Source organism: Trichomycterus rosablanca, chromosome 18, assembly GCF_030014385.1.
Source record: "Trichomycterus rosablanca isolate fTriRos1 chromosome 18, fTriRos1.hap1, whole genome shotgun sequence".
Taxonomy (NCBI): Eukaryota; Metazoa; Chordata; class Actinopteri; order Siluriformes; family Trichomycteridae; genus Trichomycterus; species Trichomycterus rosablanca.
The window spans coordinates 21,815,879-21,835,206 of record NC_086005.1 but is presented as its reverse complement, the minus strand read 5'-3'; the positions used below and the strand labels follow the sequence as shown (position 1 = coordinate 21,835,206).

The following is a 19,328-nucleotide window of genomic DNA, read 5'->3' as shown; positions in this document are numbered from 1 at the left end:
AAAGAATTTGTAATAAATGAGAAACATTGATGTGTGTGTATATAAAATGTTTTACATCAATAAACGAAATCACACAATGTTTTAATAGATTTATTTACCAGCACTGTAAAATTACCAATGATTGATTATCTTCATTAAAACTTTATATACAATAAATGCAAAAACAATATTTAAAAAACAAGGATTATAGTAGGTGAGGAACATTGATCTGTGTATATAAAAATAGCCTGATGTTAACACAACAAATCATATGAGGCTTCATTAGATTTATTGTTAGAATTATTACACTTTATTTTTAATTATTAAAAAAATTAAAAAAAAATTATAAAAAACGTTTTATGAGGTAAGTAACATCAATGTGTGTGTATGTAGATGTCATATATGTAAGTAGTGTCATATAAAAAACAGATAGTATAGTCTTTATAAACAGTGCTAGAACATGCTCCATTAGTCTGTCCTGATAGTACTTTAGTGTTCAATGATGTCCCGAACCAGTGAAGAATTATACAGCGTGATATATATATATATATATACTTCGATAAATGTAATAACATCAGTGATACAGTTACATTCAATTATCAAACATTTAGTTATCTTGACTAGAAATTATTACAAAATAAATTTAAGATTTTTATTTTCAAAAGAAAACAATGTTTGTAGTATGTGTATTATGTGTACATAAAAATGGTTTGGCATTAAAAAAATGTAGTAAATGAGAAACATTATTGTGTGTGTGCATTACATGGTTTTGCATCAATAAAATAAATCACACAAAGTTTTAATAGATTTATTTATGAGCATTGTACAATTAGCACAAATATCATATTTATTAATATTCACTATAAAGAAATATATAAAATGCATTTAAAAAAAAAAGGTTTGTAGTAGTTGATAGAAAGGAATGTGCGGTGTCACCAAAATTAAAACATTATATCTGACTTTAATATATTTATTTATCTCCAATATTATAAGACAAAAGATTTGTTGATATTTATTGTAAATTAATAAAAAAAAAGTTATAAAATTTTTTTTTTATTTAAAAAACAAGTTTTGTAGGATGTGAGGGACATTAGTATGTGTATATTAAAAATAGTTTGGGTTTATTATATTAAATGATATCAGAGTTTAATAGATTTCTGTAGTTCCAATATAAAAGTATTATGGTTTTCTTTGATCTTAAGTATAAATCAAAATAAATCAGAAATAAAATTATTATTTAAAAAACAAGTTTTGTAGGTTGTGAGGGACCTTAATATGTGTATATTAAAAATAGTTTGGGTTTCTTTTATTAAATCATGTAAGAGTTTAATAGATGTATCTCTTATAAACACTTATTACGTATTCATTGATATAAACTATAAATTAAAATAAATTAAAAATAAAAGTATTATTTAAAAAACAAGGTTTGTAGGATGTGGGGGACATTAATATGTGTATATTAAAAATAGCTTGGGTTTATTATATTAAATCATGTAAGAGTTTAATAGATTTCTTTAGTTCCAATATAAAACTATTATGGATTCATTGATCCTAAGTATAAATTAAAATAAATTAAAAATAAAAGTAGTATCTACAAAACAACTTTTGTAGGATGTGAGGGACATTAATATGTGTATGTTAAAAATATTTTGGTTTTATTATAATAAATCATATAAGAGTTACATAGATTCATCTCTTATACACACTTATTACGTATGCATTGATATAAACTATAAATTAAAATAAATTTAAAATAAAAGTATTATTTAAAAAAGAAGGTTTGTAGGATGTGAGAAACATTAGTATGTGTATATTAAAAATAGTTTGGGTTTCTTTTATTAAATCATGTAAGAGTTTAATAGATTTATTTGTTATAAACACTTATTACGTATGCATTGATATAAACTATAAATTCAAATAAACTAAAAATAAAAGTATTATTTAAAAAAACACGTTTTGTAGGATGTGAGAAACATTAGTATGTGTATATTAAAAATAGTTTGGGTTTAGTATATTAAATGATATCAAAGTTTAATAGATTTATTTGTTATACACACTTATTACGTATGCATTGATATAAACTATAAATTCAAATAAACTAAAAATAAAAGTATAATTTAAAAAACAAGTTTTGTAGGATGTGAGGGACATTAATATGTGTATATTAAAAATTGTTTGGGTTTATTATATTAAATCATATCATAGTTGAATAGATTTATTTGTCTCCAATATCAAAATATCATGGATTTTTTTATCTTAATTTTAAATTAAAATAACTGACATATAAAAACAGTATCTATAAAACAAGGTTTGTAGGTTGTGAGATACAATAATTTGTGTTTATAAAAAATAGATTGACATGAATCCATGAATACATTACAAGACTTTAATGGATTTTTTTCTCTGTAATAAATGTTGTAAATGAGTAAATGTTTCCTACGTTTTTCTGTTAGTTTGATGACGCTCCCTAACGCTTTAGCTGAAGTTGACGCTTGATCAGCGGTTTCATTTTAATCTTTCTTTAAATAAATACATTTAACCTTAAAATTACTATAAAATAATTTTTGTAGTATGTAGTACACTTAAATCTGTGCAAGAATTCGTAAAATAAGTAGGTGTTAGGTGTTTTTTGAACCATTTATATAGATCGGAATGGCGAATGTTAAACGAATGTCGAATATAAAACTAACTTTACCGCAGTCAAATTCGTTAGTTCAGGATCATCTGCTGAACTTTTAGCTCCTTAGACGGAACGAGTCTGACGGTCGGTTACAGATCTGTGGTAATAGCAGTTTAATTAAGCTTTTTAATGAAGCTTTTTAATGTAAGAGAGTCACACAGAATGTTCTGTAGTAGCTGGTGTTTATTTAAAACCACGACATTTAATTAATAACAGTAAACACGGAGAGATAACTGAGAAGAGAAACTTACGCTTCACGAAAAATGACTCGTGAATCAATGAATCACTTATAGCGATACAGTGAACAAAGCGTCTCTTCTAAAGGCACAAACACACACACATGCGCGCTGCTCCGGTTTATCTTCACTGTGAGGCTCTTTTTAAGTTTATTTATTTTATTTACTGCTAACCCCCCCCCCCCCCCCCCCCCCCCCATCGCAATCGGCTATCGGCAGATGTCCCTGAAAGGAGATCGGAGATCGGAATCGGTGCCAAAAACCCAGATCGTCCCATCTCTAATTTTACATACTACCTAGTAGGGTAGTATGGTGTATTTTTAAGTGGCACGTTAGTGGTAACGTCCAAATTCATGTACTAACTCACTACAAAGTATGTCAACAGTAATAGCACAGTTAAGTAATAAGATAAATGTAGCATACTGTTTAGAACTGTGTAATTCTCATAACAGCTTACATACTACCGTACTAATTAGTATGCCAAATAATTAACAAAATAACACTTGGCTTGGTGTGGAGGCAGGCTAAGTCAAACACTTGAGCACTACATTGAATGTAAACATGCTAAAGAAATAAACAGCAGGTTTATAGTTAGCGGGTTGAAACACAGGTTATACATTCGAAAGCCAGTCAAATAAACAAAATTAGGTTGAAGAAAAATTGGGAGACAAGTTTATCTACTTGAACTGTCAAAACCTTGAAGGCTAATTATGCTAAAGCTAATGCTAAAGTTAAGGCAAACACACCGATGTCAACTAGGATGTGTCAGAGCGGTTAGCATGCGTTAGCTGACGGTGAAGCTCAACCAATATTAACCCTGTTAAACAGTCCAACAGCGCTTATTATTCCAGTTAAACAACATGCGAGGTCAAATACCGGCAATATTCATGTAATATTAGTCGAACACAGGTTTAAATAATAAATAAAACATAATAAAATAGTTCACAACTATTATTATTAAGGAATAGAACACGAGAGGTAGTGTGTTATCGCGAATTACATCACGGCTGTGATTTAATACCCAAGGTAAACATCACAGGTACTTGTGAGCTTAGTCGCTAGTGTTAGCTGCTAAGCTAATTGTAGTGATTTATGTTTCTGTAAGCACTCTGTATTTATAACTCTATTATATTATTATTGAAATACATACATGTTTGTAAGTAGCTGCTCTCAGTAGGGTTGTAGATAAATTCTGTCCGATTTCTTATTTCTGGTGCTTTACTTTCTCACAACGTTACCGGCGTATCACCACCAAGCGGCTAACTCATACCATGTAGTTGTGTTTGCTGGGTGAATAAATGTGTGCATTTTTAATAGTGACCAAATACATGTGTCCTTGTTAATTTAAAATAAATAATAGATGCTATTCTGTTTACATTTATAAGCACAAAGTCAAAAGAAAAGAGCACTTATTCACCAAAACACAGACACGCAGAATAAGAGCCTCACTACGCATGCGCCGTAGGGTGCGCAAAGTGCGTAAGGTGCGTCCGTCCGTACTTTACGTACATATAGTTTACACTATAATTTCTATAAAATTGCCCCTATTTCTGTATGTACAAAGCAAAGTATTCAAAAACTTACAATCTTCCAGTGCCCACCAACGTACTGATGTCTGTTAGGATTTTAACAACATAACAACGTGACGGTACCACAACAAAACACAGCAGAGCAGGAGGAGCGAGGTGAGCATGCATCATGATGTGAGAGGAGCTGTAAAAATAAAGTATCGATCCCATCAAACTAGTATCGATCCGATTCCAATACCAACGTTGGTATCGATAATATCGATATTTGGATCGATCCGCCCATCACTACATCTAGCAGCTCAGTAGAGCAGACAGGTTCTGCCAGTGTGAACAGGAGAGGTGATCAACATATCAGGGCAATTTAAAACACTTTTTCGAGTTTAAACTCACTTCCACATGGTAGCATTTGTTTAACGTGGTGATTCGTTGCTCAATATTACTTTTAATATTTTTTAACACTATGACATGCCCACCCAATATGTTTTACTGCCCCCTCAACTGAACCGAGAACCGGGGCTGCCTTAATCTGGATTCTCCTCTCATCATGTAATAATAATACAATAATATAATAAAATAATAATATAATAATAATAATAATAATAATATATATATATATATATATATATATATATATATATATATATATATATATATACATGTGTATATATATATATATATATATATATATATATATATATATATATATATATATATATATATATATATATATATAAATGTATATGTATATAGATAATGTGTGTGTGTATATATATATATATATATATATATATATATATATATATATATATATATATATACAATATACATTTTTTATTTAAACATTTTAGGTGTGTAAATGAGTGAATTACCACAAGAGCGTGAATTCTAATTCTAACCCATCTTTGCTGAAGGTGATAAAATACTAGCAGGAGCTTTATAAATAAATTGTGACGACATTTTGCATTTTTAAAGACAAAAATTGTTTACTTCAACTGTAACATTTTGCGTCACAGTAACTGATTTGTTTTAGGAGTTAGTATAGCTCAATCACTTTATTTCAACGCTTTTATACCTATATTTTGAAAAGTCGTGTGGAACACAGCACCGGAAAACACGTTGCTGCAGTAATACACCCCTTAAGTAAAAGCTAAGTGTTCAACTTTACTTATATTTTATTAAATATCGATGGATCTGCCCTGTCAGAAGTGGATTAAACATGTGAAGCAGAGGTGGACCGAACTGGGATCAGCAGGAGGAGAGAGCTTCACTCTGCTGACTGATATCGATGAGCTGTTCCACACTGCACAGTCGCAAGTGCAGTCAGTGCTTTTCTCCTACATAATAACACATATATTAATATTTCTCTTAATTATTACTTCACCTCAGTTCTGTGTGTTATAGAGAAGAGGATCTTAAAGTTTTGGCCAGTATTTCGGAGAAGTACCAGGTAAAGAAATCCTCTGAAGATGCAGCCAAATGCAGGGAGCAAGGCAATATCAGCTTCAAAATAAAGGACTACATTTCTGCTGCACTGTATTACACCAGGGTAAGAAATACACCGATCAGCCATAACATTAAAACCACCCCCTTGTTTCTACACTCACTGTCCATTTTATTATCAGCTCCACTTACCATATAGAAGCACCTTGTAGTCCATCTATTTCTCTACATACCTTTTTAGCCTGCTTTCACTCAGTTCTTCAATGGTCAGGACCCCCACAGGACCCCCACAGGGACAACAACATGGTGGTGGTGTGTTAGTGTGTGTTATACTGGTATAAGTGGATAAGACACAGCAGCGCTGCTGGAGTTTTTAAATACAGTGTCCACTCACTGTCCACTCTATTACACACTCCTACCTAGTTGGTTCACCTTGTAGATGTAAAGTCAGAGACGATCGCTCATCTATTGCTGCTGTTTGAGTTGGCCATCTTCTAGACCTTCATCAGTGGTCACAGCATGCTGCCCATGGGGCGCTGTTGGCTGGATATATTTTTGGTTGGTGGACTATTTTCAGTCCAGCAGTGATAGTGAGGTGTTTAAAAAAACTCCAGCAGTGCTGCTGTGTCTTATCCACTCATACCAGCACAACACACACTAACACACCACCACCATGTCAGTGTCACTGCAGTGCTGAGAATGATCCACCACCTAAATGATACCTCTGTAGTGGTCCTGGGAGAGTCCTGACCATTGAAGAACAGATCGCTAACAAAGCATGCAGAGAAACAGATGGACTACAGTCAGTAATTGTAGAACTACAAAGTGCTTCTATATGGTAAGTAAAGCTGATAAAATGGACAGTGAGTGTAGAAACAAGGAGGTGGTTTTAATGTTATGGCTGATCGGTGTATAGTTTTTTTTATATGAGACTTTACATTTATTTAATGACTTTTTACGAACATAAGTTTGTAAGTTTAATAATGTGGCAAAATTCTGGGTCAAATATACTTTAACTGATGGATAATTAATTTACAGAGTGTATAAGTATAGTTTAACTGCACACACTGAAAGCACCTGGAATACTGGGCTCTTTGCCAAGATCAGGGGAAACCCTCTCACCTTACACTAATAGGAAATTTGGTAGGGCGGGCAGAACTACCAAAGCAGCTCTGCCATATGTTTAAAATAGGGTGACCATTGTTTGGTTTTCAAAAGGGCCGGACAGACACCTGCACTGGGTGGAAGGTTTGGTTCTGGGGGTGAGGGGGTTGGCGTAGGGGTTGGATGGTTTGGATTGGTAATTTCATGTAACTGGTGGCATCATGGCAATGTGTATACAGTAGGGGTTTAAATATTTGGCAAATGCTTCAATAACCATTCAACTATGGTATTGAACTTAAATACATTAAAAGCTACTTTCTAACAACTAACAAATGCAGAGCTGACATCTCGAACTTGTCAGTAGCTGGGCGCCTACACAAACAACGATTGTTAAAAGTGAGCAAATTGTACATTGACTTTACCACTTATACCTACCTGTGTAATAATAACCAAAATAAGCTTAGTGCATCCAGCCACTCTTGATATACCAATCACATTTGACCAATTTCACATAAGACCAAAGCAATATAGTCATCTTGGACAAAGAAGGGCACTATAGGTGTATGGACAAGAACACATTAGGTACATAATGCCAGGACAAGCAATTTGCCACACTGTTTACACAAAATGCCAATGCAAAATTATAGAGGCACACTTTTCAATTCTTCATGCAGGTTTGTGATTGAACCAAATGTGTGTTTTATATTTCAGGGTGTGTGTTATGCCATAAAGAATTCAGAACAGATATCTTTATGCTATGCCAATCGTTCAGCTGCCCTGTTCCACCTTGGTTTCTATGATGTAAGAACATTTCTTTGTGTGTGTCAGCTTTGTAGATATTTGTCTTTATTCTTACTGATTTATTAAAGCAAAAAAAACTAATATTTGATTCTTTGTGATTTGTTTGTCTGTAATTTAGGAATGCCTGGTGGACATCCAGCGGGCTTTGGATGAAGGTTATCCAAGCCAACTCCAGCGCAAACTGTTAGACAGGCGGTCACAGTGCTTAAATCAACTTGAAAAGCAAAAGCACTTAAAAACACTATCTGCTAAGTGTGAAACACAAGAGACTAAAAAGTCAAAGGATGGCAATAGCTGTCTCTCATCTACAGTGTGTGTTCACTTTTCTCCTGAAAATGGTAGACACCTATTGGTCGCTGGGAGCAAGTCAGCAGGAGAGGTCATTTTTCAGGATGAGGCCTTTAGCTTGGTTCTCATACCTGACAATGGACAGAGTGACGAAGTCAATGCATTCGGAACAGAACTTAGACACTGCCATCACTGTCTGTGTGAGACTTTAAGCTCTGTGCCATGTCAGGGCTGTAGCTATGCCCAATACTGTGGACAGAAGTGTGAAAAGGAGGCATGGAGGCAGTATCACTGTTGGGAGTGCCCAATTGGCTCTGAGCTGAAGTCTCTGGGCTTGTTTGCACACTTATCCTTGCGAGTTACCCTAAAAGCTGGAATTAAAGACGTCCAGAGGGCAAGAGAAAGGTGTTCTAACTCAGCTAATTATGTACCAGAGGTACATTGTGCCAGAAGTGATGTGTGCAATAGCAAAACTGACTCCATACCTGACAAATGTTCTGAGTCTTTTGCTCATTCAGGTTGTTTTAATGAAAAATCATATTTGGATATTTATAACCTGTTACCATATGTGAATAAACATTCTCCCAGCTTGCGGTTCCTGTTAGCTTTTACCATGGCAGCACTGTGTCAGAGACTGGAATTGGCACGGCCAGCAACCTGTGAGTTGCAAAAAGGGAGTTGTTGCTGGGGACACGAGAGGAAGATTTTGGGACCTACAGCTCTAAGACATATGATGCAGCTTCGATGTAATGCTCAGGCTGTGACAACAATTAAAGTAAAAGGTGCAATACACAACTTTTGCACTCAGTCAAAGAAGTCCTATATACATCGATCAGGCATAACATTATGACCGCCTTCCTAATTTTATGTTGGTCCCCCTTTTGCTGCCAAAACAGTCCTGCAACCGTGATGCACTGTGTATTTTGACACCTTTCTATCAGAACCAGCATTAACTTCTTCAGCAATTTGAGCTACAGTAGCTCGTCTGTTTATCGCCTTTGCTCCCCACGTGCATCAATGAGCCTTGGCCGCCCATGACCCTGTCGCCGGTTAACTAATGTTTCTTCCTTGGACCACTTTTGATAGATACTGACCACTGCAGACCGGGAACACCCCACAAGAGCTGCAGTTTTGGAGATGCTCTGACCCAATCATCTAGCCATCACAATTTGGCCCTTGTCAAACTCACTCAAATCCTTACGCTCGCCCATTATTCTTGTTTCTAACACATTAACGTTGAGGATAAAATGTTCACTTGCTGCCTAATATATCCACACCCAGTAACAGGTGCCGTGATGAAGAGATAATCAGTGTTATTCACTTCACCTGTCAGTGGTCATAATGTTATGTCTAGTCGGTATATACTTGTAGGTCTATGGGTAACATTTGAATAATGGTGATTTGTTATTGGATTGAAGAAATAGGCAATAATGTGATGTCTAGTCTGTTCTGATTATTTGTAACTTTTAATTAATTGTGTGGTGAACTTTCTTTTCTCGTTTTTTCCCCAGAGTCCAGCAGTCCCAGCCTAGCAGTCCAGTCCAGTAAGGAAATTCGCATTGCCACTGCAGTGTTCCCCATTCTGAGTCTGCTCAACCACTCTTGCTGCCCTAACACAAGCATCTCCTTTAGTCTGGGCTTTAGTTCCATGGGAAAAAGTGGACCAGTTTCTTTTGCTTCAGGTGTTACAGTTTCTATCCGAGCGAGCCAAGACATTGCTGCGGGACAGGAGCTGTTGCACTGCTATGGTATGGACAGTCAATTTAATTGTATGTTAAATATAAAATTATAAATGTATAAAATTATAACAATGTAGCACGCTACTGTAAATCTTGTCTCACCTTTTCACCCACTTTGATGCTTTACCCCTGTTCTACTCTCCCCTTTTTTCTTTACAGGCCCTCACTGTAAGAGGATGGATGTTAAAGAGCGCCAGCGCCAGCTGATGGAGCAGTACTTTTTTCAGTGCCACTGCCAGGCTTGTAAGCAGCAGCTTGGTGATGAAACTAGAGCACTACCCTTAATCTTGAGTGGGCTCAAGTGTGAAAAATGTGGAAGCTCCCTTCAGGTGACAATTACTTAATTAATGAAGAGTGATATTTAAATACATTGTACTTTAATCATATCCAAAATAATAATGCTTTAAATCTACTTTTTTAGGATATTGTGATGTTCATTGCATTTGTACAATGCATATGTAAGGGAATAACAGTTTGTGGTTAAGCAGCTTTATTGTGATCTTTGTGTATAAATGTTTAATTATTTATAAATTAATAAAATACATTTGCTCTCTTTCATGTAAATTAAACTCTTCTCATTTCAGAGCAGAGTTGATGTGCATGTATGTTCACAATCATCCTGTCATCATCACATCTCGAATGCAGAACTGGAGGATAAAATTCAGATCTTAAAGCATCACATGACCAGTGCTTTACAGCTCATGAAGAACCATAAATATGGTAATGATTTTTTTCGTAGTTTACTTTACAAAATGCTTCATCAAGACACTTCGTACTCAAATAGAATGGAATTTAAACCAGCATGTGTACTATTTGTTTCTTTCTGATTTAGATCAGGCTATAAGGGTGTTACAGGATGCGTCCACTAAGGCAAGCAGCATTTTAATGAAAACTCACCCTCTGCAGGGGGAAATAGCTGATGCAACAGCACGTGCCTATGCCAGCTTGGGTAAGAAGAGTAGTCTGTTTTTCAGTAATAATAATTAAAAAACAATTCATTAAATCTTATTATTTAAAGATTTGCCTTAATTTGCTAATATACACTGATCACTTTCTACACTCACTGTCCATTTTATCAGCTCCACTTACCATGTAGAAGCACTTTATAGTTCTACAATTACTGACTGTAGTCCATCTGTTTCTCTGTATGCTTTGTTAGCCCTTTTTCATGCTGTTCTTCAATGGTCAGGACTCTCCCAGGACCACCACAGAGCAGATATAATTTGGGTGGTGGGTCATTCTCAGCACTGCAGTGACACTGACATTGTGGTGGTGTGTTAGTGTGTCTTGTGCTGGTATGAGTGTTGATCAGCAATGCTGATGGAGTTTTTAAACACCTCACTGTCACTGCTGGACTGTGAAAGGTCCACCAACCAAATATATCCAGCCAACAGCGCCCCGTGGGCTGCGTCCTGTGACCACTGATGAAGGTCTAGAAGATGACCAATTCAAGCAGCAGCAATAGATGAGCGATCGTCTCTGACTTTACATCTACATGGTGAACTAACTAGGTAGGAGTGTCTATTAGAGTGGACGGTGAGTGGACACGGTGTTTAAAAACTCCAGCAGCACTGCTGTGTCTGATCCACTCATACCAGCACAACACACACTAACACACCACCACCATGTCAGTGTCACTGCAGTGCTGAGAATGATCCACCACCTAAATAATACCTTCTCTGTAGTGGTCCTGTGGGGGTCCTGACCATTGAAGAACAGGGTGAAAGCTGGCTAAAAAAGTATGTAGAGAAATAGATGGACTACAGTCAGTAATTGTAGAACTATAAAGTGCTCCTATATGGTAAGTGGAGCTGATAAAATGGACAGTGAGGGTAGAAACAAGGTGGTTTTAATGTTATGGCTGATCGGTGTATATACTAAACCAGCATTAATGATAAACACAAATGTATGTTTATATTTATTGTAAAAATATGTATTGTGGGATTGTGAAAATTAATTTCATTATAATCATTATCATTTATTTCACATTTTCTGTAGGAAACTGGAGGCAGGCTGCCTCACATTTAAAGCAAAGTGTTATTGCTGTAGGTTGCCAGTATGGAGAGGACAGTTTGGAGCTGGGTAGGCAGCTCTTTAAATTGGCTCAGCTACACTTCAATGGGTAATTATTTCATAATCTGGGTGTTTTACAAAACAATTTTCAGGTTAATCACATTATATCCAAACCTAATGAAAGAATGTCTAGGACTCTCTCATCCCCAAGCATTCAAAAAACCTCACTGTCCTCCTCCTAACTCGAAACTGTTCAGTATCAGAAACTCGGCCTTGAAGCTTTCCATTCCATTCCAGGCCTAAAAAACTCCCCACTCCCGGTCTAAGCATTTTTATATGTATATATTATGCGTTTTTCTCCCATTTTTCTCCCAATTTAGTGTAGTCAATTTGTCTTCTGCTGCTGGGGATCCCCGATTTTTTTGCAGTTGAGGTGGGTATATTGCTGCCCACGCCTCCTCTGACCCCCACGCAGCCCTTAGGTGCCTCTCTATCTGCCAATCAGTGTCCCGCTGTGTTTTAAGACCCCACCCACATAGTCCGGTCATCCCGCCCTAGCATAAATGTGTCTGCTGCAGGAACTGCCAATTATGCCCGCTAGATGGCGCCCAGCCGACCGGTGGCAACGCCGAGTTTCGAACCGAGGAGTCTCAGCACTGTTGTGCTAGCGGAATATCCCGCTGCGTCACCTGGGCGCCTATAAAGGCTTTTTTGTGTAGCTCATTGAAAATGGATGAACCTCACCTCTAGATCACATTTAGCTGCAGTCTAAACTGAGGTCCTAGATATGTTTACTTGGATCTGAACTCAACTTTTTGTTAGTTTGTTGTTTGTTTGTTTTTGTTGTTAGATGCTCTTTTATGACATTTTGGTTTGTCCTCTGAATTGTCTCTACTATAGTGATAGACCATACAAAGTGATGTGCTGTTTAGTAAGTTGTTTAAAGATGTTTTGTTTGTTTTTTGACAGTGTTTTGTCATCTGTATTTTTTTAACCTTACAGTGGAGATATACAGTCTGCTTGCTCAGTAATTCCTAAAGCCCAGCGCCTCCTCAGCCTTCACCTTGACCCTTGCTGTGAGGAACTGCAGGAGCTTCAGGCTATGGAGGCCTGCTTAAACAGTACATCGACATAATTACTAGGTTTCAATAGCAACTTGTTATTATTTCCATGTTAACACTGCCTTATGTAGTGTTAAATACAGTATATGTGCCTGTACATGTATTTTTTTTTAAATAAACACAAATACACAGAATTGCAATAATTTTCTTTTGTCATTTAATTTGGAATATATACACAGTGGATATAAAACGTCTACACACTCATGTTACAATTCATTTACAAGTTTTTGAGACAAAGATTAATAATTTCACTTTGACCTATTATCTGTACAATGCAATTGAAAAACAAACTGTAAGCTTTTAGTGGGGGGGGGGGGGGGTAAATAAATATAGATATTTATAATAGAGGTGCATAGATATGCACACTATTAAACTAATACTTTGTTGAAGCACCTTTCCTTTTTTCACTGTATTAAGTCTTTTTAGCATTCTACAGTTACACTTAAAGTTCCACCAGATGGCAGCAATGACTATTTAATTCTTTCCACCAACCCTACCACACGAGATTCAACTGAAACCAGAGGAACTCCTGGTGGCTAAAAGCTTTATCAACAAAAGCAATCCCTGACACAGTCATTGTGTTCCAAATGCTGGATGAAGACATGCTTCCCCATCATGAAGGCTGTGTTTCAAGTGGCACTAACTATTCCAGTTAGCAGCTGCAACCATGAACGCTCCCTTAGTGTATCAAGGAACACCATGGACCAAGACAGGCTCAGTGACCCGGCTAAAAAGGAAATAAACCTCCTCTTTGGCCTTTTTCTCCTCCTCATGCCAGGTGGCTCCATCCTTATCACCATTTTCCAGATATAACTCTGATCCCTCTGTACAGGCCCAGAACCATCTTAACCTCTCCTCATCAAAGACTCAGCCTTTCCTTGATGCTGCTTTTTTACACCTTTTTTTTACCTCATTACTTGCCCTAAATTGCCCCCGTTCCAAGTTTTTTTTGGTAATTATTTAGTGTTTATGCAACTCAACCTAGTAAACACAAAATAACAAAATATTGTTAAGCAGTTTTTGCTTCACATCCTCTTTTGTTTGATAAAGTTTACTGTTTTTCTAACCACACACATTTAATTTGTTGAATTTATGCACTGCAATTTATGCTCTGTGATTATTATTATTATTATTATTAACAACAATAATAATAATAATAGCTACAATAAATATACATAAAATATTATTATTATTAACAACAACAACAACAATAATAATAATAATAGCTACAATAAATATACATAAAATATTATTATTATTAACAACAACAATAATAATAATAGCTACAATAAATATACATAAAATATTATTATTATTAACAACAACAACAATAATAATAATAATAGCTACAATAAATATACATAAAATATTATTATTATTAACAACAACAATAATAATAATAATAGCTACAATAAATATACATAAAATATTATTATTATTATTATTAACAACAACAATAATAATAATAATAGCTACAATAAATATACATAAAATAGGATTATTATTATTATTATTAACAATAATAATAATAGCTACAATAAATATACATAAAATATTATTATTATTAACAATAATAATAATAATAGCTACAATTAATATACATAAATTATTATTATTAACAACAATAATAATAATAGCTACAATAAATATACATAAAATATTATTATTATTAACAATAATAATAATAATAGCTACAATAAATATACATAAAATATTATTATTATTAACAATAATAATAATAATAGCTACAATTAATATACATACATTATTATTATTATTAACAACAATAATAATAATAGCTACAATAAATATACATAAAATATTATTATTATTAACAATAATAATAATAATAGCTACAATTAATATACATACATTATTATTATTATTAACAACAATAATAATAATAGCTACAATAAATATACATAAAATATGATGATTATTATTATTATTAGCAATAATAATAATAATAATAGCTACAATAATTATACATAACATTTTATTTTATTATTATTATTTATGGTATCTATATGGATTTTGCACTTTTACTATTGTGCCGTTCATGTGTTAGAGCTTTTATTTTGAAATTGAGGGGAAGTTTCTACAGATGGGCTGGATGTACATTACTGCATTGTTTACTTTGGTTTTGGCTGTATGAGTGTATTTAATTAATTGATGATCACTCATCAGTTAATGAAGTTCTTGCTCAAAGTCTGAAGTACTATAGAAAGAAACCACATCTTTAATGTGAAGAGGAATACCCATGATCCAGACTCTTCTACAGCATTGTTTCCTTCGGCACATTTACCATTTACGTAAGGCACTTTTCATTCTGGAAACAGATTCTCTCTCTCTCTCTCTCTCTCTCTCTCTCTCTCCTGTTAGTCGGTGGGATATATTAGGCAGCAAGTGAATATTTTATCCTCAAAGTTAATGTGTTAAAAGCAGGAAAAATGATCAAGCATAAGGATTTGAGTGAGTTTGACAAGGGTCAAATTGTGATGGCTAGACGACTGGGTCAGAGCATCTCCAAAACTGCAGCTCTTGTGGGGTGTTTTCGGTCTGCAGTGGTCAGTATCTGTCAAAAGTGGTAAACCGGCGACAGGGTCATGGGCGGCCAAGTCTCATTAATGCACGTAGGGAGTGAAGCCTGGCCTGTGTGGTCCGATCCAACAGACGAGCTACTGTAGCTCAAATTGCTGAAGAAGTTAATGCTGGTTCTGATAGAAAGGTGTCAGAATACACAGTGCATCACAGTTTGTTGTGTATGGGGCTGCATAGCCGCAATGGAAGAAGGTGGTCTGGTCTGATGAATCGTGTGCGTCGCTCTCCTGGGGAACACGTGGCGGAGGCCGATCCATGGAGGAGTTAAAGGATCTGCTGCTAACATCTTGGTGACAGATACCACAGCACACCTTCAGGGGTCTAGTGGAGTCCATGCCTCGACAGGTCAAGGCTGTTTTGGCAGCTAAAGGGGGAACAACAGTATTAGGAAGGTGATCGGTGTATATTAACTGACTACGTATTTACTGGGTAGGTATGTGAAAGCATTCCACAGTCACAATGCTGATTAAATTGACTTACCAATTCACCTGGTCTTATCTTAGTACAATTGCTGGCAAAATACTAGGTTACCAGTTTGGAGAAATATGGAGGTGGGTACATGCACAGAATACAAAATCATTACATGGTACAGGTGTACCATTGGTAATTCATTAATTTACCTTTTTAACTGCTTCATTCTGTTTATGTTGGGCTTTAAGCCCAGTCTGGAAACGCTTTATTCAAGGTGGTAATACACACTGAACAGAGTGCCAGTCTAATACAGAGCATCACCCATTTATTTGCAACGTATTAGAACCTACTCCATCCTTTTACTTATTTATTTTTAAAAGTTGGAGGAAAACAGATTAACCTGAAAACACCCACACAGATGAAAGATGAACAAAGTAGAACTCTCAACAGAAAGAAACTAAAGGATCGGACCCCCACACTGTGATACATTATTGTTGAATAAGTTATTTACTGTAGACTGCGACCATAATCTACACAGACATTTAATGGTCATGTAATGTGTACTATATCATTTTAATAAAGTGTGAAAAATATTAAAATCATTTCTGTGTCTCTTATTTTCAGCCCATATCTAAAGCAGAATGGCATCACGTCCCTCTCAACATGCACGCAGCAAACCTGAAGAGGAAAATGATCCGGTTGATAAAATGATCTCTAGGACAGGTTGTGCTGCACTGCATTATGCAGTTCAGGAGTGCATGGCGGAGCAACAGGATTGGAGAAAATGCCAAACGCAGGTTAAGGTCTTTAAAGAGTGCATGGTTCAGTTTCAAAATGCTTCCAAAGAGCAGCTGTTAAAACAATAAAAAAAGATTCAGCCCTAGAGGCTGTCTAATAAAACAATGTATATATATATGTAAAACTGGAGGAGTGTATCTAATAAAGACATTTTTAAGACATGTTTTGTGTGTTGTACATAAGCCTCAATCACTTCAGATAAGTAAACAAAACAGATCACTGATCAGCCATAACATTAAAACCACCTCCTTGTTTCTACACTGTCTTTTTTATCAGCTCCTCTTACCATATAGGAGCACTTTGTAGTTCTACAATTACTGACTGTAGTCCATCTATTTCTCTGCATGCTTTGTTAACCCCTTTCATGCTGTTCTTCAATGGTCAGGACCACTACATAGCAGGTATTATTTAGGTGATGGATCATTCATCACTGCAGTGACACTGACATGGTGGTGGTGTGTTAGTGTGTGTTGTGCTGGTATGAGTGGATGAGACACAGCAGCGTTGCTGGAGTTTTTAAATATCGTGTCCACTCACTGTCCACTCTATTAGACACTCCTACCCAGTTGGTCCACCTTGTAGATGTAAAGTCAGAGTTGATCGCTCATCTATTGCTGCTGTTTTAGTTGGTCCATCTTCTAGACCTTCATCGGCTGGATATTTTTGGTTGGTGGACTATTATAGCAATGACAGTGAGGTGTTTAAAAACTTCAGCAGCGCTGCTGTGTCTGATCCACTCATACCAGCACAACACACACTAACACACCACCACCATGTCAGTGTCACTGCAGTGCTGAGAATGATCCACCACCCAAATAATACCTACTCTGTGGGGGTCCTGACCATTGAAGAACAGAGTAAAAGCAGGTTTAAAAAGTATGTAGAAAAACTGGACTACAGTCAGTAATAGTAGAACCACAAAGTGCTTCTATATGGTAGGTGGAGCTGATAAAATGGACAGGGAGTGTAGAAACAAGGAGGTGGTTTTAATGTTATGGCTGATCGGTGTATATCTTCATTTGAAATCCAATACAATAGATTCAGTATCCAATTAGTTTCAGCTTGCCAGCGATGACAATATTTCATCAGTGCATGTTTACTGAGTTTACATCTCGTAGGAAATCCACATCTAGTTTAACTAGTCATTTGGGTTTTTTGGATATCTTTGGAGAATAAATTAACTGCACACTTAATGGGGTCAGAGACAGACCTAACAAACAGTAATGACTGGCTTACTGTAATTCCCATAGGCATGCACAGAGACATAAGTCATTTTCTTTGTAATCCTTTTTTCTTAAATGAAAGACCTAGGCCTGTTCATACCAACAAACAACAACGAAATAACCTGTAAAAATAATGAATGCATAGATATTAAAATATACATTGACCAGGCATAACATTATGACCACTGACAGGTAAAGTGAATAACACTGATTATCTCTTCATTACGGCACCTGTTAGTGGGTGAGATATACAGTGCCTTGCAAAAGTATTCAGCCCCCTTGAACTTTTCAACCTTTTGCCACATTTCAGGCTTCAAACATAACGATATGAAATTGTAATTTTTTGTGAAGAATCAACAACAAGTGGGACACAATCGTGAAGTAGAACGAAATTTATTGGATATTTTAAACTTTTTTTAGAAATAAAAAACTAAAAAGTGGGGCGTGCACTATTATTCAGCCCCTTTACTTTCAGTGCAACAAACTCACTCCAGAAGTTCAGTGAGGATCTCTGAATGATCCAAAGTTGACCTAAATGACTGATGGTGATAAATAGAATCCACCTGTGTGTAATCAAGTCTCCGTATAAATGCACCTGCTCTGTGACAGTCTCAGAGTTCTGTTTAAAGCGCAGAGAGCATCATGAAGACCAAGGAACACACCAGGCAGGTCCAAGATACTGTTGTGGAGAAGTTTAAAGCCGGATTTGGATACAAAAAGATTTCCCAAGCTTTAAACATCTCAAGGAGCACTGTGCAAGCGATCATATTGAAATGGAAGGAGTATCAGACCACTGCAAATCTACCAAGACCCGGCCGTCCCTCTAAACTTTCAGCTCAAACAAGGAGAAGACTGATCAGGGATGCAGCCAAGAGGCCCATGATCACTCTGAATGAACTGCAGAGATCTACAGCTGAGGTGGGAGACTCTGTCCATAGGACACAATCAGTCGTACACTGCACAAATCTGGCCTTTATGGAAGAGTGGCAAGAAGAAAGCCATTTCTCAAAGATATCTATAAAAAGTCACCTGGGAGACACACCAAACATGTGGAAGAAGGTGCTCTGGTCAGATGAAACCAAAATCGAACTTTTTGGCCACAATGCAAAACGTTATGTTTGGCGTAAAAGCAACACAGCTCATCACCCTGAACACACCATCCCCACTGTCAAACATGGTGGTGGCAGCATCATGGTTTGGGCCTGCTTTTCTTCAGCAGGGACAGGGAAGATGGTTAAAATTGATGGGAAGATGGATGGAGCCAAATACAGGACCATTCTGGAAGAAAACCTGTTGCAGTCTGCAAAAGACCTGAGACTGGGACGGAGATTTATCTTCCAACAAGACAATGAACCAAAACATAAA

At 35.9% G+C, this 19,328-nt stretch overlaps 2 protein-coding genes across 3 annotated transcripts; both read left to right on the top strand.

The window, feature by feature from the left end:
* Positions 1-5,609: 5,609 nt before the first annotated feature.
* smyd4 (SET and MYND domain containing 4) lies at positions 5,610-13,064 on the top strand. Its single transcript, XM_063014142.1, has 10 exons — positions 5,610-5,743; positions 5,826-5,970; positions 7,680-7,769; positions 7,888-8,839; positions 9,569-9,805; positions 9,956-10,125; positions 10,381-10,516; positions 10,629-10,745; positions 11,795-11,918; positions 12,812-13,064. Exons 1-10 carry the CDS (start codon positions 5,610-5,612, stop codon positions 12,942-12,944), a joined length of 2,238 nt encoding a protein of 745 aa, XP_062870212.1. The 3' UTR covers positions 12,945-13,064.
* Positions 13,065-15,026: 1,962 nt separating this feature from the next.
* Positions 15,027-16,901, top strand: LOC134332607 (cytochrome c oxidase assembly factor 4 homolog, mitochondrial). Of its 2 annotated transcripts, none has more exons than XM_063014331.1 (2): positions 15,027-15,242; positions 16,567-16,901. In XM_063014331.1, the coding sequence occupies exon 2, from the start codon at positions 16,584-16,586 to the stop codon at positions 16,806-16,808; it is 225 nt and encodes a 74-aa protein (XP_062870401.1). In that variant the 5' UTR covers positions 15,027-15,242; positions 16,567-16,583; the 3' UTR covers positions 16,809-16,901. The 2 variants fall into 2 exon arrangements, with proteins under 2 accessions (XP_062870401.1, XP_062870402.1); XM_063014332.1 differs by lacking the exon at positions 15,027-15,242 and adding an exon at positions 15,626-15,960.
* The last annotated feature ends 2,427 nt before the right edge of the window (positions 16,902-19,328 follow it).